At 41.8% G+C, this 22132-nt stretch overlaps 1 protein-coding gene across 1 annotated transcript in view; it reads right to left on the minus strand.

Moving 5' to 3' along the window:
* cacna1g (calcium channel, voltage-dependent, T type, alpha 1G subunit) overlaps window positions 1-22132 on the minus strand; it is a 1015897-nt gene that overhangs the window by 45624 nt on the left and 948141 nt on the right. The window contains exons 26-31 of the mRNA XM_078570777.1: window positions 19814-19965; window positions 16826-16935; window positions 14941-15074; window positions 9107-9177; window positions 2530-2608; window positions 150-271 (exon numbers count right to left, since the gene is read on the minus strand). Coding sequence (XP_078426903.1) covers window positions 150-271; window positions 2530-2608; window positions 9107-9177; window positions 14941-15074; window positions 16826-16935; window positions 19814-19965 — 668 coding nt within the window. The remainder of the gene's footprint in view (window positions 1-149; window positions 272-2529; window positions 2609-9106; window positions 9178-14940; window positions 15075-16825; window positions 16936-19813; window positions 19966-22132) is intronic.

Genomic DNA, 22132 nt, shown 5'->3' on the forward strand with positions numbered 1-22132 from the left:
TGAGTGAAAGCTTCTGTAGTTGGGAACAAAGGTTGTCAAAGACTTGATCTGAAATGTGTCAGACAACCAATATCAATTTGATACACCAGGAAGGTCAGCATTTCCCGAGGGAAATGTTGGGAATGTTGCCAAAGGAGGAAAAAACTCACCTTCATTATTCCATTCCAGTTGTCTCCAGTTGATACTCGGAACAAGGTGAGGAAAGCCATCCCAAAGTTTCTGAATGTGGCATGTCGCCCCAATCCCTCGCAGGGATGATAGTCATCACATTCTACATTCAAGATGTTGAAAAATACCATTTATTTAAGCAAAAATGCCTCAGAGGATCAGGGACAAATATTCTGTTTTTGTTGCAATGATGAATTATATGGCAACTGTATGGTGAATATTTCTGAAGGACCATACGTTGGAATTAAAACCTTAATTAATCAACATATCAAATGAACAGGAGTAAGCTATCCAGTCCCTCAAATCTGTTCTGCCATTCAATTAGATTATGGCTGATCAGTATCTTAACTCTATTTACCCACCTTGCTTTCATACCTCTTAATACCCTTGCCTAACAAAAACGTACCAATCTCAGTTTTGAAATTGTCAATTGACTCGCAGCCAAAACAGCTCTTTAGGGGGGATAGTTCCTGATTTTCACTACCCTTTGTGCAAACAAGTGCTTCCTAACATCACCACGGAATGGTCTAACTCTGCTTTTAAGGTTATGCCCTCTTTGTTATGAACTCACCCCAGAGGAAATAGGTTCCCTCTATATACACTAGCAACTCCTTTAATCATTATAAACAATTAATTAGATCATTTTTTATATTCACGTCATACGCTCATAACACAATGGCCTGGATTTTACAGTCATCAGCGAATCAAGGGAGCTCGCCTCTGACATCAAAGAAAACTACCCACAAAGATCTAGTGATCTCGGTGGTGTGGTTTTCCCCTAGCCTGACAGCAATTTGAATCTGGCGCCAAGTCAAGGGGATATCATGGCATGTAGCAACAGTGATGTCAGCAGGATGGTAAGGAACCAATCACATTGAAGTATTCACATACAGCAAACCGGGCAGTTAAAAGCACTTAATATCCTTCACTTTTAATTTAGATTTTCAGGTAGTGAATTAAATGATTACGATTGAATTATTATAGAAGGTAAATTAACGGTAAACAACCCTTAAAAAAAAAACATGTAGAATTTTTTTATCATTGTGGAGAAATTTTACATTCCACAAATATAAAATAGGCTTATTATGATCAGTGAAGGTGTTTAGCAATAATTGTAAAGTTAGTACACCTTTAAAAACTTCATTCAACAAAGTGTAACTTTTTCAAGGAGCTTTACAATGAGGCTAACAGCATAAGAGTGAAAGTTTTGATCAATTCAACTGATTTCCGTTGATTGCTGCCTGGGATGGTGGTGAGGGGTGCTTGGGAGGGGAAGGTGTCTCAACAGCATACCCTCAGGAGAAGAGTAGAATCAGTGCCAGTGGAGTAATGATGGTGAGCGCGAACAGTTTCACTGTCATTGAGACTGCAAAACCCTGGCCAATACACTCAAGGAAAGCCAAAGGTTTAGCAATGGACGAATTGTGTTATTGAATCTGAATTCTGAACCTTGGCCCCAACAAGACAGTTAAATGGAACAACGTGACCAACACAAAGCACCTTTGCTGGGGCTTCCCACATTTTCATTCAAAACAGGGAAATCATTTGTCACAAAAAATAATATCTTAGAATATTCATGTCACCAAACTAAATAAAACCAAAAGGAAGTCTCCAAAGTGCTGTCTATTATTGCACACATGTATAGCAACTAATGGGAACAGATTCCCCTACGGACAATTCAAGGCACTTATTTGGTTTCAATCTGATATTTTTCATTCCTTGGAGGTCCAATGTTAGTACAAGGTTAATGTGGGTATAGGACACACCCCAGATTCTATTTCTTTATTAAAGTTAATTAAATTGAATTTGATTAAAGACCCAATAAATTACAGTGCCTGCAAATAATCAGAGATGAATGAACACTTTCTTAGAACTCACTATTGTTAAGTTAGCAGCCAGAAGCCATCTTAAGCCTTGTTCAAAGAACAACAAATCCATGTAGGTGGTTTCGCTTACAATATAAAAGAGAGATGCCTTGTTCAAAGAACAACAAACAAAGAGGTCAAGCCTCTGGCCATATTATTATTTAAGAAAATAACATTTTGGGCTCCAGTATATGAGTATGTTGACACATGACATGTAATAAATGTAGTATGCTCAAGGAGAATAGGTGATTTTGGACCTATGGTTCCCAAAGCACTCCATCACTGGGAGTTTACTTCCCTCATATGTCTACAGCTGTTGCAGATTAATTGATAGAGACTGATCACCAAGATTAATAAATAATACCATTGTGTTCTTATGATAAGCCTAATTATGTAAACCATATTAAAATGAAGAAAGCAGGTATATGAATGGGCCTTAATCAGTACAAAGAAATATTAGCTCAAGGTAAATGTATTTGTGCCTGCAGTATCTTACCTAGGTCCCCAAAAAGTTCAACTCCAAGAGCTGCAAATATGAAAAACAGCAGCATGAACAACAGTCCGAGATTCCCGACCTGCAAGAGAGAGATAAAGATCATGAAGGAATTTTCCATTGGTGAAAATGCAGGACTCACATGTAGGGTGGCTTAAAATAGCCATCTCATCCTCTGTCTTCTGACCATCAACCTTGGATCATTAAAACAGATGTACAATTTTTAGTTTAATTGATGCTGGAAGCTTCTCCTCTGAATAACTTTCAACTGGCATCTCAGAGAAGTTTCCAGAATCAATTATGATAGGTACACTTTAATTATGGAGAGTTCAAGTTGAAACTGTAGACTAGAAATTTCTGATTAGAATATTAGCATTAGCATATATACAAAGTGTTCATATGACCTTACTTTTTCATTTCAAAGGAGGTTTAAAGGTTTAAAACAGCAGGAGATTGTCATGTGAATAGTTAACTATTCAGAGGCAAAAATCACAAATGGTAACTTCTAAGTTTATACTCATTACAGTATGAAATAAATATTTCGTCTAGTTGCCAAATGATGAGAGGATTAATAAACATGTACATCAAATTTTATTGCAGTAACACAAACTCGATCACTTTATAGTTTCATCAAGGTTGAGGTTATGGAGTGAGGAAACAGATGAAATATTTTGGAGATGAGATGTTAGGCTAAACCCTGTCTGTCCTCTCAGGTGGATGTCAAAGATTCCATGGCACTATTTGAAGAAGAACGAGGGAGTATGCCCTGGTGCACTGGCCGATATTCGTACCCCAGTCAACATCACCAAGATTATCTGGTCACGTTGCCATTTGTGGAAGCTTGATGTGTTTCAACTGGCTGCTGTGTTTCCTACATTATAACAGTGACTATAGTTCAAAAAGTAATTCAGAAGCTGTGAAGCACTTCAGGACATTCTGAAGTTGTGAAAGGCACATTATAAATGTAAGTTTTTTCTTTCTTTGTTCAAAACTAAGAGATGCAAGTGAGTGGACAAGGCTCAACATTTGAACACCACTGAGGGAGGAAACTGTAGAAGATGAGGTAAGTCAAGGGGTATTGCCTAGGTGGAGTTAAGCTTGTGTTTTAAAAGCCTGTAGTCCTGGGGCAGAATTTAATGTTGGCAATGGGGGTCTCGCTCTCCTACTGGAGTGCTGTTGAGGGCCCCACACCACATCTCTTGGGGAAGGCCCATCGCATTCAGGCACTTAACTGGGCAGCAGCAGGCCTTCCCAGGATCAAAGACCCCAGGGGCAGATGTCTCACCTGCTAAGAGCTGCTAGCCAATCAGAGGTCGGAAGCTTTTCATTTCTCAGCAGTGCCACCTGGGAGGTGGTGGCTGCTGCCGGTAATGCATCCATCTGAGGCTCAGGGTTGCCAGGCCACAGGTGAGTTATGGCGGGCGGGCGGGCGAGCTGGCGGGCGGGGTATTGTGGGGTGGGGTCGTGGAGGTAGGGAAGAGGGAGGGGAATTGGCAACAAGGTCAGTGGGGTGGGTCTCAGCAGGCCCCTCCCTTCCTGATGCTGGGTCCTTTGCTCAGGCATGAGTGCCTTTGAACGAGGGACCTCTCCCCTAGAAGCCTGCAAGGAACCCCAGCATTTGTTTTTCTAGTTTCCTGTATGGTGAGCCTCCTGCCAGATGCTAGTTAAATACCAGCCGCAGTGGGATGAGGCTTTTAAGTAGGCATTAATTGCACACTTAAGGGCTTCAATTGGCGGCGGGGCAAGAGGGCAATCCACGAGCCTTCCAGCTATAGACTTAATCGGGGCAGAGTGGGAAGGCAGCGGGGTACCTACCCGCCACCCTCCCATTCATTTAAATGCCCCTCTGCCACTAAATTTGCCACAGGGGAGGGAATTAAATTCCATCCCTGGAAAGTGAGTCACACTGAGAGCCATCCAGTGATGAATTCTTCAAAATCTTACCCTACAATGAAGTGTGTAATTCTAGTACCACTAAATCTTGGAGGGCAGCGAAAATGGCCATTTCTTTGTGGATCTGAGTGACAGCAGGTCAGTTACCACAACAAATCACTTGCCCTAGTTGTAAGAGGAAGGGGACATGTGGAATTAAATGTTAAAGCTATGAAACTGCTTCTGACTTCTCAGTTTCATGCAACACTTCACGAATGAGGTTATTTCATTGACGTAATTCTCACTGACTTGTGCTCCATTCATGGCTGCAAGCCAAAATGCAAATCTCGTACCTTTCAATGCTTCTTTTTTTTAAATTGGAGAACATTTGACAAAAAAAAACATTTAATTATAGGATGATTACATGATACCTCTGAATGTATTGCAAATTTTCAGACCATCATATGCATGAACTTCATGAACTCCCAAAAGCTGTGAAACCAGTTTGGGTAGAATAACGTACTTTCAGGTCTGGCAATTGGACCCAGCCAGAAAGTACTGAAGGCTCTTCCCTTGCAATGGCGGGGCTGTCACATTCCATTGGGGCACTTTCAGGACCTCAGTTTCAATCTGACCTCAGACAGAATTAAAGTTGTGTCTTTCCCATGAATATTGAAAGCCATAAGCAAAATCAGCTGAGGCCTCAGCCTGTCTTGTAGTGAATGTGACATCTACATTGATGTGACACTTTTATTTGGGCAAGTGTTAAGATGGCTGGTGTGAGAAATGGAATAAGTCATACTGTTACCATTAAGTTTCTCTTCTGGGGGATGGGGGATTAGGAGCTACTGCTACACCAGTCAGCCCAGAGAGAGTGCAGAACTGCAGCAGGGATGGGCAATAAATGCTGGCTTAGCCAGTGACGCCCACATCCCATGAATGAATAAAAAAAAAAACAAGTGTGTGACAGCTGACCTGGCAATAATCAGCAGACTGCAGAGAATAATCTCCAAAATGCTTAGTCCTTGAATAGGGAAAGGGAAGAGAGGTGTGAGATTCTCAAATCAGGCCTGAAATAGGTGCAATGCTGGCAATGACACTCTGAGCCTGCCCGTGGCCATGGTAGTGGCCAGGAAGATTTTTTGTGGGGCTAGGAGGAGCTTAAAACTTGAAAAGAAGCAAAAACTTAGCTTTCCTGAACAGCCTGGAGTGCTTGTCCCTTTAAAGATGCTCAACATCTGTAAAACACCGGACAGGTAATCTCAGTCCAATATTCCATGAAAACTGGACTGGGGGTGCGATAGGGGAAGTTCTACAACAAGTGCAGGACCTGAATTTGCATATTTAAATAGCCTCCTGACTGTATTGCGATCACTGCAGGGTTCCTAATTAAAAACCCACCTGAAAATTGAATCAGGCTGGGAAAGAGGTGATCAAAATCCCAACTTGAAGTTCAGCCGCTTTGTCAGTGTTGAGTGTTCACATTGAATGAGTGTTGAAGATCAGCGTGTGATCAGCATCAAGTGAGGCCTGGATTTTCGCAACAATTGAGAGCCTCCCCATCATTGTGAAAATGGTGGAAGTGGCCAAAAATTGAAAGTCCCGTACATGAACACGGAACCTACCATTTTCACAGGAGCGGGGATGGGGCCAGGTCGGGATTTGCACATGCTTATTTCACAGAGGCAGCTGCCCACATGAATCAGCGGCTGCCTCCACTCATGTCTAACTTTGGTGACCCAGGTGTGTGAAACAAGACGTGTGTGAAACAAGACGTGTGCAGGTTAGACCTGGTAAGAGCAGGGCTGAACTTTGTGGAGTCCTTTGGAGAGGTGGGGTACCCTTTTGGAGAGGTAGGTTTGGATGGTCCTGAGATACCTTTGGGGGAGATAAGGTGCCCTTTGGGAGAGGTCAAGTGCCCTTTAAGGTTGTTAAAAGTTGACATGAATGTGCATCAAAAGTGCATAAACTCATCAAGTGTCAAGCTCATTGGAACTGTCAAAAGTGGCGAAAAGAACTGTCAAAGACAACTGTCAAAAGTGTCTATCAAGCTATCAAGGCATTTAAAGCTCCTGCTCTTTGAATCTTTGAAAATAAATGTCTGTAAAACAGTGCTTGTTATTTCACTGTCTGTTGACATAAGCCTGAGGGCTACCATTACTGGATTAGTGCTGCATGACTGATTTCACAACCTCCCATAATCACAGTAGGGTACCTTCCATTTCTGGGACTCGAAACGTCAACTCTTTTCTTCTCTGCCGATGCTGCCAGACCTGCTGAGTTTTTCCAGGTAATTCTGTTTTTGTTTTTACCTTCCATTTCGGTTTGATGGACAGCTCCAAGTGCTTATAGATTCTTTGCAGTGGGACTATGAGTTCCAATGTTTGTTTTATAAGTGATTATGCACTTGGATGATATATTTTTTCTTATAAGGGATCTTGTAGTTGAAGGAATGTCAAGGTAATGAATGGGAGTGTTATTTTTAAAATAAAGTCTGCAATAGACATGTAGATCTTTGAATTATTTAATCTCAACATGGGTCCTGAGATCTGTCCATGGTGGATACTGGGTGAGTTGGCATGGTAGGTGTAGCGTAAAGGGTGATCAGTTTGGGGCTGGCGTTGGCATGAGTTGGCACTAAGTTAACATAAGAACATAAGAAATAGAAGCTGGAGTAGGCCATTTGGCCCCTCAAGCCTGCCCTGCCATTCAATAAGATCATGGCTGATCTGCCCCAGGCCTCAACTCCTTTTCATGTCAGCTCCCCGATATTTCAAAAATCTATCTACCTCCTCTTTAAATACTTTCAGTGATCTAGCATTCACAACTCTCTGAGGTAGAGAATTCCAGACACTCACTACCCTCTGAGACTAGAAATTCCTTCGCATCTCAGTTTTAAATGAGTGTCCCCTTATTCTGCAACTATGTCCCCTAGTTTGAGATTCCCCCACTAGTGGAAACATCTTCGCAATATCCACCCTGTCAAGCTCCCTCAGAATCTTGTATGTTTCAATAAGATCACCCCTCATTCTTCTAAACTCTAATGAATAAAGGCCTAACCTGTTTAGCCATTCTTGATAAAGTCTTGTTATATCGTCAAGGAACTCTAGCAAATTTGTCAAACATGATTTCTCTTTCACAAAACTACGTTGACTCTGTTTGATAGCGTTAAGCTTTTCTAAGTGTCCTGCTATTTCTTCCTTAATAATGGAGTCTAGCATTTTTCTAACGACAGGTATTAGGCTGACTGGCCTATAGTTTCTTGCTTTTTGTCTGCCTCCCTTCTTGAACAGGGGCATCACATTAGTGGTTTTCCAATCCGCTGGGTCCTCCCAGAATCCAGTGAGTTCTGGAATATTTTGACCAATGCCTCCACTATGTCTGCAGCCACTTCCTTTAAAATCCTTGGGTGCAGGTCATCAGGTCCTGGCGACTTGTCTGCCTTTAGTCCCATTAGTTTCTCAAACTTATCTAAAAATTCAAATGTTAAATCTAATCTATTCACTTGTACCTCAAACCCAACACCTCTATCCTTTCATGTTTTAAACCCCTCAGACAATGTGTCTTCTAGTAACTTTTCCCCAGCTTAATTAAACCATTTAAACACACAGAGACACACAGCCTTCCTCACAGAATAACACAATATTCCTCCAAAATATTTAAAAAAAACATCCATTCTCACATTACACAATCACTTAATAGAATAATCATTTCATTCAAGTGCTTTCAGTCCTTACAAACAAGCATTGGAATTCATAGTCCCACTTCAAAGGATCTGTAAGCACTTGGAACTGTCAATCAAACTGTGACATGGAAGGCCCCTACTGTGATAATGGAAGGTTGTAAAGTCAGTCATGTAGCACTTATCCAGTATTAGTAGCCTTCAGGCTTATGACAACAGACAGAGCAAAATAGCGAGCACTGATTTTTTTTAACAGGCCAGTCATTTTTTTCAAAGTTTAAAGGGCAGGAGTTTTAAATGCCTTGACAGCTTGACAGACACTTTTGATAGCTGCCTTTGACAGTTCCTTTTGAGACTTCTGACAGTCCCAATGAGCTTGACAGCTAATGAGTTTATGCACATTTTGCATGCATTGATACTTTTACCAATCCTACCTCTCCCAACAGGCACCTGATTTCCCTGAAAGGTCCACGGGCAGATCCAAACGGATACTCTACCTTTCCATAAGGGTACCTCACCTCTCCAAAGGACGCCACAAAGTTCAGACCTACTCCTACTAGGTCCATTCTGTGCACATCGTGTTTCATGCACTTAGGTCACCAAACTAGACATGAGTGGAGGCAGCTGCTGATTTACGTGAGCAGCTGCCTCCATGAAATGCGCACGTGCAAATCCCGATCCAGCTTCACTCACTCCCCCATGAAAATGATGTTCAGGGGTGGGATTTCCAATATTCGGCCACTTCCACATTTTGGTAATGATGGAGAGGCTCTCAAAGTGATGACAAAACAGCCTGGGATGTTAGCGCTGCACTGATGTGACAACTCCCATGTAGACTTTAGTTTCCCCTGGGATTGTGACAACATTGAGCTGTTGCATTGAACAGTTTCTCACACTAGGAACATAACATAAGATGAGCTATTGATGGAAGCGTAGTGAGCGTCCAGAGCGATAACAAGATTCTACACAATTTGCCATCCCTGGTTGCTTGTACCTTTCAGTATAAAATTACAGCAATGTGCTCACCTGTGGTAGAGCCTGGATTACAGTGTTCAGTAAGGCTCTCATCCCCACCGCCATCTTCAAGAGCTTCAGGACTTTTGGGGACATAAGTAGAGGTTATAAATGCTACAAACACCACAATGTCACAGATGTTTCCTGACCACTTGTTCTTGTGTAGCCAAGTAACACAATGTATCACCTAATAATGTTCTCTTTTAAATAATTCAATTAATAAGCCTTATTTGATCCAAATACCAAGATCCTTGAATAAGGTTAATGACATCCTTCTGCCATTCAAGACAAAATAGTTGCCCCTCAAACACATCTGGTGCTGGCCTTATAAGGAATTCTATTCCCATCTGATTTTTATCCGGTACTCAACTTTGTTCAAAATTAATAGGCAGAACTAAGCTGAACATTGAAAGCCCAGAGGGGAAATGATAAAGGAAACAAGAGAGGCAAAGAGGAATATGAGAAGAAACCGACAGCTAACGTAAAAGGGAATCCAAAAGTCTTCTGGAGGCATTCTAGTGGAAACAGGTAGTAAGAAGAGGGGTGGGGCCAATTAGGGACCAAAAAGGAGATTTGCACATGGAGGCAGAGGGCATGGTTGAGGTGCTAAATGAGTACTTTACATCTGTCTTTATTAAGGAAAAAGATGCTGCTGAAGTTATAGTGAAAGAGGAGGTAGTTGAAATACTGGGTGGTCTAAATGTTGGTAAAGAGAAGGTATTAGAGAGGTTCTCTGTACTTAAAGTTGGTGAGTCACCTGGACCAGTTGGAATGCATCCAAAGAGGCTGAGGAAATAAGGTCAAATATGCAGAGGTACAGGCCACTTCCAATCTTCCAGTCTTCCTTAGATACATAAGGCGTGGTTCCAGAAGACTGGAGAATTGTAAATGTTAGTCTTTTGTTTAAAAATGGGTATAAGGATAAATCCAGCAACTACAGGCCAGTCAGTTTAACCTTGATGGTGGGATAGTTTTTAGAAATGATAACTTGGGACAAAATTAACAGTCACTTGGACAGACACATACGGAAAACAAACATGGATTTGTTAAAGGCAAATCATGTTTAAATAACTTGATTGAGTTTTTTGATGGGGGTAACAAAAAGGTTTGATGAGGGTAATGCGGTTGATGTGGTGTATATGGACTTCCAAAAGGCATTAGACAATGGCCACATAAAATGCTTGTCAACAAAGTCGAAGCCCATAGAATAAAAGGGACAGTGGCAGCATGGAGACGAAGTTGGCTGAGTGACAGAAAACACAGAGGAGTGGTGAAGGGTTATTTTATGGACTGGAGAATGGTATATATAATAAGGGTTCCCCAAGGGTCAGTACTAGAACCATTGCTTTTCTTCATATATATAAATGACATAGACTTGGGTGTACAGGGCACAATTTCAACATTTTCAGATGACAAAAATCTTGGAAGTATTTTGAATTGTGAAGAAGGTAGAGATAGATCTCAGGAGGACACAGGAAGGCTGGTGCAACAGGCAAAGGAATGGCAGAAGAATTTTAAGGTAAAAAAAAAGTATGAAGTGACACATTTTGGTAGGAAGAACAAGGCGAGGCAATACAAAATGAAGGATACAATTCTAAAGGAGGTGCAGGAACAGAGGGACCTGGAGGTACATGTGCACAAATCATTGAAAGTGGCAGAGCAGTTTGAGAAAGTGGTTAAAAAGACATACAAGATCCTGGGCTTCATAAAAAGAGGTATAGAATAAAAAAAGCATGGAAGTCCTGGTGAACCTTTATAATGTTTCGGCCTCAACTGGAATATTGTGTCCAACTCTGTGATCACATTTTAGGAAGGATATGAAGGCTTTAGACATGGTGCAGAAAAGATTTATGAGAATGGTTCTGGGGATGCGGGGCTTCAGTTGCATGGATGGATTGGAGAAGCTGGGTTGTTCTCCTTAGAAAAGAGAAGGTTAAGAGGTGATTTGATAGGGGTGTTCAAAATCATGAGGGGTCTAGACAGAGTAGAAAGGGAGAAACTGTTCCTGTTGGTGGAAGAAGCAGAGGAAACATTTTAAGATGATTGGCAAAGGAACCAAAGGTGACATGAGGAAAAACATTTTCATGCAGCAAGTGGTTACAATCTGGAATGCATTTCATTGTGGCTTTCAAAAAATAAATAAAGAAGCACTGAAAGGAAAGGGAAACGCAGGGCTACAGGGAAAGGACGGGAAAATAGGACTGACCAAGAGCGGAATTTTACGCCGGCAAGATCTTATGGTCCTGTTGAAGTCAATGGACTTTTGAACGGCTCACCGCATTTTACAGCCTCATCCCCGCTGTGATGGGCCCGTAAAATTCCGCCCAAAATCGACCTTGCAGAGAGCCGGCACAAACTCAATGGGCTGAATGGCCTCCTGCTAGAACCAATCCATGATTATAAGGACTGTCCAACTCTCTTAAGCAGCCAGTGAGAGTTTATATTGGAGTTTTACAGACAAATGAAAATTAGGAACAGGAGTGGGTCATTTAGCTCACTGGATCTGTTCTGTAGTTCTATTAGCTCATGGCTGAGCCATTTTCTTGCCCTGACTCCATATCCCTTGACAACCTGACCTAACAAAAAAATTGGGGCTTTCAAGACTGAAACCGACAATTAATCAGACAGTTTTGTTGGGTTGGGGAGTTATGGACAATAGGGAGGGGGCTGCAGGATGGGGTGGTGGTGAGAGTGCCAAATTTCTGCTATCCTTTGTGTAGAAAATGTTCTTTCTGATTTCACTGCTGTATGGCCTAGCCAATGGTTTTAAGATTATGGGTTGAATTTGCTGCTCCCCCACAGATGGGTTGACAGACATGTGGGGGTCATAAAATTTGGCGCAATGTCATGGATGCCATTCCCGGTGCCTACTTGCCTGACCCCACCATGACTTTAAGTGTGGTGGAGTGGTGTTGGGTGTCCTGCCCACCCAGGAGCCAACTGAAGCCCTTAAGTGGCCAACTAAGACCATTTAAGGTCCTCTTTCTGCCCCTTCTGCAAATTTTCCCATGGTGAGCAGAGGCCGACGCCAGGTGGGATGCCCGGCGGCGTTTGTTGCACAGGTTGGTGGCAGGGGATAAAGGGGTACCTCCTTTATGGGCTCCATGTGCCCACTGGAGGTCCTCCCAAGGTTTTCTCTCCCTGCCTCCCAGGTTTCCTCTCCCCCTGGCCTGTCCACCGCCAGCCCTCCACTGCCCCCCAACCCTCTTGTCAGGCCCTGCTAACCTGGCCCCACCGGAAACTGCCCCCACTTACCACCCACCCCCACAACTGGCTCTTCCACTGGTCACCATTTGGGTACAGGCTGCAGTCCCAGTAGTGGTTCTACTGGAACCAGAGAGAACCATTTCATTGGCTGGCAGTTCTTGGAGATGGGACGTGCGACCCAAATGGGGGTGTAAGTCTTGCCTTTAGCCAAATAACACCCTGCCAAATGTTAAATGACTGTAGAGCAATCTGCCAGAGTGGGGCAAAAACAGAAAATGCTGGAAAAACTCAGCAGGTCTGGCAGCATCTGTGGAGAGAGAAACAGAGTTAATGTTTCGAGCTCGTTTGACCCTGCTTCAGAGATCCTCCTTCTCTCTCCACAGATGCTGCCACACCTGCTGAGTTTTTCCGGCATTTTCTGTTTTTGTTCCAGATTTCCAGCATCCGGGGTATTTTGCTTTTATTTGCTAGAGTGGGGGCTGGTTTGTGCCTGCCATTTACTCCCTGGATGCAGGGGGGTGGCAGTGGAGACCAGCACAATGGAGAATTCTGCCTATGTGTCCTTGCTATTGATTCCCTCATCATGGGAAATAGTTTCTCTTCATTTTTTTCTATTAAATTCTTTTAACATTTGAAACTTCTCACTAAATACTCCCGCAATCTCCTATACTCAAAGGAATATCTGCCAAGTTTAATTTAACCTGCTAAGTCCTGGCATAACTCTGGTGAATCTGCATTGCAATCCTTCTATGCCACTATATCTTTCCTGATGGTATGATGTCCAGAACTGAATGCATCCTATCAAAGTTGCTCTGATCAAAATTCTAAACAGGTACCTTGAGATAAGAAGGTTTTCCCTTCAGTTGCCTGCTCACTTCTGTTAAAATGATCATTTTTTCTTCAAAGTTCGAATCTACTTGAACTTGGGCAAGCCCAAAATAACGGGGAGGGGAGGGATGGTGTTGGGGGAGAAGGGGGATTTTGAGCTGGGATAAGTGTTCTGGAGGGATTCCATCCCTTTGCGGCATCATAGAGAAATGTTGACCATGTTGCTGAGGGGATGGTGGTTGCATGTTCTTCCAATCCTAATCTCTAATCCAAATGCCAGTATTGGAGGTGAGGCTGATGGGATCCCCGGCAACCCCGCTGGCTCCACCTATCATACAAAAGTGGTGTACCTGCGGTACAAGTGAGTTCCACAATAACAAATCCAAATGCCAATAGATTGAAAGGGAGGCCGATTACAGTTTGGAGAATGAACAACCAGTGCGAGATAAATAATTGATTCATATTTTGGCCCAGCAACTCTTAGGCCCCAAGGGCTGCAAGGCAATGTTCTGAAATCCTGCTAGATCTGGAGGAGTGCCAACCCTGCTGCAGGCCTCCATCTCAAATAGTTACGGGACTTGCAGGTTGAGTCGGTAGTTAGGAAGGCAAATGCAATGTTGGCATTTATTTTGAGAGGACTAGAATATAAAAGCAGGGATGTGCTGCTGAGGCTTTATAAGGCTCTGGTCAGACCACATTTAGAATATTGTGAGCAATTTTGGGCCCCGTATCTCAGGAAGGATGTGCTGGCCCTGGAGAGGGTCCAGAGGAGGTTCACGAGAACGATCCCAGGAATGAAAGGCTTAACATATGAGGAACGTTTGAGGACTCTGGGTCTATACTCGATGGAGTTTAGAAGGATGAGGGGGGATCTAATTGAAACTTACAGAATACTGAAAGGCCTGGATAGAGTGGACGTGAGGAAGATGTTTCCATTAGTAGGAGAGACTAGGACCCGAGGGCACAGCCTTAGAGTAAAGGGAAGACCTTTTAGAACAGAGATGAGGAGAAACTTCTTTAGCCAGAGAGTGGTGAATCTATGGAATTCATTGCCACAGAAGGCTGTGGAGGCCAGGTCATTGAGTGTATTTAAAACCGAGATAGATAGGTTCTTGATTGGTAAGGGGATTAAAGGTTACGGGGAGAAGGCGGGAGAATGGGGTTGAGAAACTTATCAGCCATGATTGAATGGCGGAGCAGACTTGATGGGCCGATTGGCCTAATTTCTGCTCCTATGTCTTATGGTCTTATGGGACCCTACCCCTGGAATTTGGAAAAGTAAATGGTGGCTAAGGAGTAGAGGGAGGTCCTGTCCTACCATACTATTCCTGATGGATGGTACAGAATAGCTTAATTTGTAGCATTAATAACTGTTGTGCCTATTCATCCTGTAGTACACATCCAAGAGAATAATTCAACCTCCAGTACCTTGATGAAGTACCCAACGTTGGCAGTGAGTGCCATTGGGCTATTAGAGCAGGAAGGGCATCATTATATTGTCTGACCCTGACCTAAGATCATACAACACGGAAGAAGATTTGTCTTCCTTCAATTATTTACCCTATTCCTTTTTTGAAAGTTACTATTGAATCTGTCTGCAACTTCATTTCAGGCAGTGCTTTCCAGATTCCAACAACTCAGTGCGTAAAAATAAATTCCTCATCTCCCTGTTGGTTCCCAGCTCACCTAATATCAAAAAACACATGCACAAACTATCAACTCGGAGTAACTCTATAAAGGGACATGAATTTTTATGTCTGAGGGGAGTTTTACATAAACTTCAGTGAATAGTAAGTTCCAGTTTTACTGACCTCTAGCAATCCGGAGGACTCTCATGATTCTAATGATTGTGGGGTTGATTGGCAAGGAAGCATTCACCTCAATCTCCTCAAGGGTGATCCCCATAATGGACAGCAGTACAATGGCTAGATCCAGCTGGTTCCATCTGAAGTTAAACCACATAGGAGGTATCACAAGCAACTTTCAAAACTTGGTAGCTGAATAAATACTAATGTGCCTTTGAAACCTAGAGAGTTGCAGGTAAACACAAGGGCACATCGAAATCCTGTTTTTAATTTAACATTTAAATTAGGAACTTAAATTAGATTAAAGCCTTGTGTTTTTATTTCTGATGGTGATAATGCATTATGGCACCAAGCACCTGGAGGTTTGAAGTCCCCTTGGTTAGCGCAGTCAGAGGGAAGAGTTTTCCAATCTTAGCAACATTGCATTGAGGGCTAAACAGATTTTATTTTGTCAATAATAATTACAAATGCTGTCCAATTTTCACATGCAATATTAAATTGATCGCTGTCAATAACATAGGAGATTTGACAAATATAATAACATTGATAGGTCTGATGTTTTAGAGTATAGTGTTATTGCATTGAGAAAGGCTATATAGTGCCTCTCAACTCACACAGTTGACATCTCTTCTAAACTTGAAGATTTCAATCAAGTGCAGTACGAGCAGTTGAATGAGTTGAATATTAGTTTTTAATGACTTAATACATGTTGTAGGATCCAAATGTCCAGGTTTTTTTTTGGTATTATGTGCCTTTTAATAGTGGTAGAATTAGATCAGCATGAAGCTATAACAGCAACAATGGCAACACCTTATTGTGAATGTGGACACTTCAAACCTTCAAATGCTGCTTTGAAATTGGCAGTCAGGCTTATGGTAGGTTGATCTTGACTTTTGGACCAGTGGCATGTGCCAGCAGACCCACCCGTTTCTGCAGCAAAGGGGCCTGAGGCATTCTGAGGTCCAATTAAAACTCAGTTAAGTGGAGGTGGCGAGCTGGCTACCTGCAAACAGGCATCCCATGCAGCTCTCTGAGTTCAGGCATGGTGTAAATATCATGTGGCCTCAGCTGCTAACAAGGTAAGTCCAGGAATGGGAGAGGGCTGGGGTTATGATCTTAGAAACAAGTCTGTCTGTCTCTGGGATGCTGGTGGAGCACTCGTCCTCCATCTGACCCTGCCAAATTAATTGAAAAGATACTTTCTTTTAACGTGTCTTCAGTTCTCTTGCTCTGTCAGTTCTTAAACTGTAATCTGGGTTGTATATACATCATAGGTCCCAAATTTGCTGATTAAAAGGGGACCCACTGTTTGAAACAGGCAGGTGTTTTTGGCCAGCGGTGGGCCTTTGGAAAAGCAGCAGAGAGCAGAGCATCATTGTCAACATGTGCTCAGTCTACCAGTCCCATTTCGAGGACATTGCCACCCTGTTAACAGTTTCGGGAAATTCAACTGCTCCTTACTTGACCCCATGATGATGCAAAACCTGAATGCTAAATGACAAAATAGGTGCAAATCGTTATTATTTCACGCAGCAGCTGAGTTCCCTTCTTAATTTTCTTGTAAACTAATGGAGTATCTGCTGCAATGTATATATCTGTACTACTTCCACTCTGTGCCTCAGAATAGTAAATGCTGCAATCATCAGGGAGACATCACAGCATTACGGCAGAAAACATGTTGACTGTGAGATTATTGTGTCTCTGGACAATGCAAAGGTGTTTTCGTGATGACTGTTCCAATTAAACAAGGTACAAAAGATAATGAGGGTCAATCTACTTATCGCTCCTCTGTACCAGCAAAACTAAACCAAACTGTCACACAATGAAACAAGCATTAGTCCCACTCCCCCCCACCTACCCCCACAACTTCGGTACTGCTGTGGTATTTTACCTATCCTTGAAGAATCGGCGAAAACCAAAGGCGACTAGTTTGAATACAGACTCCAGGACAAAGATAATTGTGAAGATGTAGTTACAAATCTTTAGAGCCTCGTCAAGAACCTGAGAACATTAGAGATTGAGATTAAAGGTAAAACATTAAATTAGAACAATTACAAATTTGTCCTTTTGTGGATGCCAATTTAGAATGATACAGCACTGAGGGAGGCTATTTGGCCCCTTGAGCCTGTGCTCACTCTTTGGTAGAGCTATCCAATCAATTGCACTCTCCTGCTCTTTCCCCATAGCCTCTTAATATTTTCCCTTCAAGCTTCTCTTTTGAAAGTTACGACTGAATCTGCTTATTATTATGTCATGTTGATTTATTTTGTTCAGGATTCCATTTAACCATTTACTGTTGCCCCCTTGAATTAACAGTTGGGGTATTCACATATATATATATATTCCAACATATTAAGCAGTGTATTATGTTATTTACCAAGATATATTGATAACTATTTGCCACACACCGCTAGGTGTCAGCCGTGTTTCACTGGTAGCTCTCTTGCCCCCAAGTTGGAAAGTTCAGGTATGTGAGCATAACATCTAGTCACCATTCCAATGCAGCATTGAGGGAGTGCTGCACTGTCGGAGGTGCCATCTTTCAGATGAGATGTTAAACCAAGGTCCTATCTGCCCTCTCTTGGTGCTATTTCGAGTAAGAGCTGGGTTTTTTTCTCAGTGTGCTTGGATGCCTTGTTTGCTGACATTACAATAGCGACTACACTTACAAAATACTTCATTGGCTTGCATCGAGGTTATGAAAGATTCTATGTCTTTCATTAAATGTTTTGGTTTTACAATGAGATCAGATCTTCTTTCAAAGTAAGTGTTTCTTTTTCCCTTTTTGAGTCATTCCTATTCCTCAAGCTGGGGTAAAAACGTTTTAATTAGCATAGTATTGCTGTGCCACATCAGTGACTGGGGTTGAGTATGCTACATTAAATCATTGAATAGGTTTTTAAATTTAAATTTAATCAAACCCATCCATTTTAAAGGATCTGAAGTGAAACAATTGTTTCCTTGATGAAACAAAAACAAAAATAGCTGGAAAAACTCAGCAGGTCTGACAGCATCTGTGGAGAAGAAGATAGAGTTAACGTTTAGAGTCCGTATGAAACGTATGAAGAGTCATTTGGACTCAAAATGTTAACTCTGTCTTCCTCTCCACAGATGCTGTCAGACCTGCTGAGTTTTTCCAGCTATTTTTGTTTTTGTTTCAGATTTCCAGCATCCGCAGTATTTCGCTTTTATCTTAGTGTTTCCTTGAGGAGTTTGCTACCAGTATAAACCTATGATAAGCAAAGCTTTCACGACCTTCGCCCCATTACTGCCATGTTTCTGCTGATTGTCCTATTGAGGCATCTCCATCTTTCTTCCCTAGATTTAATTACAATGCAACATCATGAATCAGATAGCAGCAGTTAAGGTCACCTGGAGACAAATTTAGGCGAGTTAAATGCCTGAGGCTTGAAACAGCTGTTTGAGTATTAGTGGACAAAATTAACATATTCCTTTCCTTGTTACCCGTGGGTTAAAACCTCCATTAAAATAGCCAACAGAGGAACATTGTAGGAATAGGTTTGGTAATTGTCCACTAATATCGCTAACAGTAATTCCAAGACTTTCCAATGCAGAGAAAGTCTGTGTGGTTGTTATGTCTATTGATACTAATTCTTCAACTAGAGCTATCTTCTTCAGTCTGATTTCTCTGCCCTTTCTCCATATCCTTCTACATTTTCCTTTTCAAACACTTATCTAATTCCTATTTAAATAATGGTCTAATGAATGTGTCGTACAAATGTAACATCACTTCCTTGCTTTATGTCCACTGCCCCAAACGTGAAAGCCAGGCACCCATTTGTCTTTTTATGGCTTTTTCTACTTGCCATCCCGTAATTAATAATTTATATATCTGCATCACTATGCCTCAATGTTACATGTCCCTTCACTGCTCCTTCCCCCAAATATTCTTATCATGACTAGGGAGCATTGACTAATTAATCCAGGAGAGACTCTTGCTTTAAGCTACAACATGATTTTTTTGATAAGAACTGAGGTTCGGGACTTTAAGCGTTAATTCACAGAAATCGTGGCTTCACCCGGTTGTTTTTAAGATAGGAGCTGCTGGGACATAGGAGGATTATACAGCCATTGAAACTGTAACTAGAACAGTGGGGAGTAGGAGTTGTTAAACCATCTCTGGATTACTGCGAAAATATGAAGTTAGAAGACAGCAGGAGTTGGGCATCAGGAGGTATGCATCTGGGTGGGGTGGGTGGAGGGGGTGTTTGGCGAAGATGCTAATAATGGTGTATTTTAAAAGTTGTCAATATTATATTATTAAGTTGGTATCCCTTTGCAGTCTTACCACTTCAACAGATTCCTTCAGAATATTTTTCATATTTATATAGGAATCCTGTTAGTTTACCGTATCAGTGGCCAAGAGTTGCACTTGTGTTGCTTATTAGCAAGAGAAATGCCAATGTAAATATTCAATAAATGTGGCATCACTTTTTTCTTCAGTTTTCCAATCAATCAGATCTCAAATCCTCAGCATTGCACTGTGTACCTGAGTGTCCAGCATTGAGCAATAAACTTCAATACACTCACATCAGTGGCTACCTTGCCAGAGGTATCCAGCAGCAGTGACACAGTCCAATACTTTCTTCCACAGACACTTCGAGCAGGATTGGATGCATCACTTACAGACATCATCAAGCAAGCAACAACAGAATCAGGACTTTTCACACCCTTCAGTCCTGAAGATGTCCTGACGTATGAGATGAGTTGCAATTTGTTGGCTCTAGTCATATCTCCTGCCAACTCTTACTTGCTTTCAAAAGCAGTCAGCATTAGGAAACTGGAGGTGGTCAGCTTTAGAACTGGTTCAAAGGCCATTTTCCTGTTTCCAGTTTGATTACACAATAACCATCCTTACCTTTGGCTGCTGATAATGTTCCATTGCCATGGTGATTACATTCAGCCCAATCACTACAGTGATGAACAAATCCAAGTAATGACTTGTGCACATTTTGTGGATGAAAAGCCGAGCAGGCGAATAGTCAGAGTAATAAGGTTTACACTGAGCTTCTAAATGGAGGCAAGACATTAAACAAAAAACATTTAGAATTCAAAACCATGACATTTTCTTCTAGTTGTTATTTTGCCATGCATAATTGAGCAAATTTCCTGCCAGAGTAACTCCAGTATTTATTCAGTGTCAAAAGCTGCCTGCGGAAAAGAGAAAGGTATCTGCCTCTAGTAGTTCAGATCTTCAAAACGCATCAGTTTGACATCACAGTAATCCTTTAAGGCCTGTTGGTAATCAGTAGTGACTTCAGCTCTGGGGAGTTTAGTTCCTTGTGTATGTTACCATACCTTAGTCTCCCTACCTCAGCTTTCAAAATCTTAGGATCAATTCATAAATGGACCGTCCAATGTCTTAAGTGGCTGATTAACTTGAAGAAGGTGCCCAGTCCCACCCATGACTTGAAGTCAAAAGGCAAATTAGCTTGCTCCCACTTAGTCGGTAGTTAAGAACTCCTAACTCAGACTGTCAGAAGTCCTGTCACTAAGCATTCTGTGCATCTTCTTTTAATCACAGCCACCAGAGAATGATGCAGTCACAGATTACAGCGTAATCAACCAAGTTTAAAATAGGACAAAAATATATGAGGGAACTTTACATTAGTGGGTCTAAAGTGCTTCATTTTGGGTTGGGCACCTTGCTTTTGTATTGTGTTTGGCGGAAATAAAACTTTTTCTCACAGGTACTCAGCACAAGACACAAATCAATGGCGGTTTTTTTTTCTATTTGTGTATACTATTTAACTGATTAGCTCAATTTTTAAAAAAACGCTCTTCTGCAAAATTCTTGCAAGTCCCACATTCAATAAAGCACTAATATGACAGGATTGTTCTTTTGACACTGAATGCCTGAAGTGGTAATCATGAGTAATGTGCAGGTATAATTAGTCTCCAAAGAGACCTGACTACAGCCTGTTGCTTTGTGAAGCTTTCAACTCCTTAAGCAGCAGCACTATCATTCGGTTAGTTGCGTTTTACAAGGGACTGCTCAATACAATCATGGGCAAAATGTACAGAAAGAGTAACTTCGACAAATTAATTGTCACCAAACATTCTTCTGAAGTTATAATGAACATGTCTTGCCGCACTATCTTATTGCCGTTTTGCTTCTTTTTTTTAACCATAAACATAAATTGTTTGAATTCACCTTCCCTTTTATCTTCCATTCCAATTTAGAAGCTACCCCTCTACAACAGATGGATTTAAGTTACAGATCAGTCATGATCTACTGAGTGATGGAACAGGCTCAAGAGGCTGAATGGCCTACTCCTTTTCCTAGCGCCTTTAACATTTTCCTTAATCAGCAGAGTGAGAGGGCACAATCTTACTTATCCCTCGATATCATTAATGCTGCTCCATAGGTAATCCACCACTGGAACTGTCAGCATGGGATATAGGGTTTCTCCTGACGCACACGCCCACAATTACTGGGACAAGGCAGTCTCTTCCTTGCCAAGGTACTGTGGTTGAGACTGGAAAACGCTAGGGTGCTTCATACCCAAATGATGATATTAAGAGAGAATGGGGTTCAATCCCAAATCTTCTCATTGAGAGCCTGCCTATCTTATAATGACTGAATTATTATAAATATCATGTCAGGAGTTGTCGGCAATGGGCACCTGACATCAGTGGTGCCACAGCTATAAAATTTCAGAAACAATTGAGCTACAATAAATTAACTTAAACATCTTCAGAAATGAAGACAGCAATGATACGTCCAAAATAGTGAAGGGAATGAAATCAACCTGCAATAGATCTTGGGGGTAATTTTCACCATCACTTCCTGGGCAGCAGCCTGGCAGAGCAGATCACCTGCCCATTATAGAATCTGCCTGATTGGCATGCAACCTCCTTCACTTGCATTATACTGTGTATTCACAAAATAATTTGGTTTGCAAATTGTTTTTGGAGTGAATGATCAAAAGGTCTTGGCATAGTTTCTCACTTTGCAACTAGTAGGAGTTTCAGACTGTGGACTAATCCATTGGATGGCACAGGCCAAAACGTTGCTGGCATTCCCTTCCATTAACCTAACAAAGCACTTCAGAAGAGCACCTTGGTATTCCAGTAGGACATTTCTGTCCTCTACACTCTGGAGTAGAACTTGACTTTGGCCAATAGTGTACAATGGTGATAGTGAGTTGGCAGCCCAGGGTGGAAGAGTCAATCA

Source organism: Cetorhinus maximus, chromosome 24, assembly GCF_964194155.1.
Source record: "Cetorhinus maximus chromosome 24, sCetMax3.hap1.1, whole genome shotgun sequence".
In the NCBI taxonomy this organism is placed as follows: domain Eukaryota; kingdom Metazoa; phylum Chordata; class Chondrichthyes; order Lamniformes; family Cetorhinidae; genus Cetorhinus; species Cetorhinus maximus.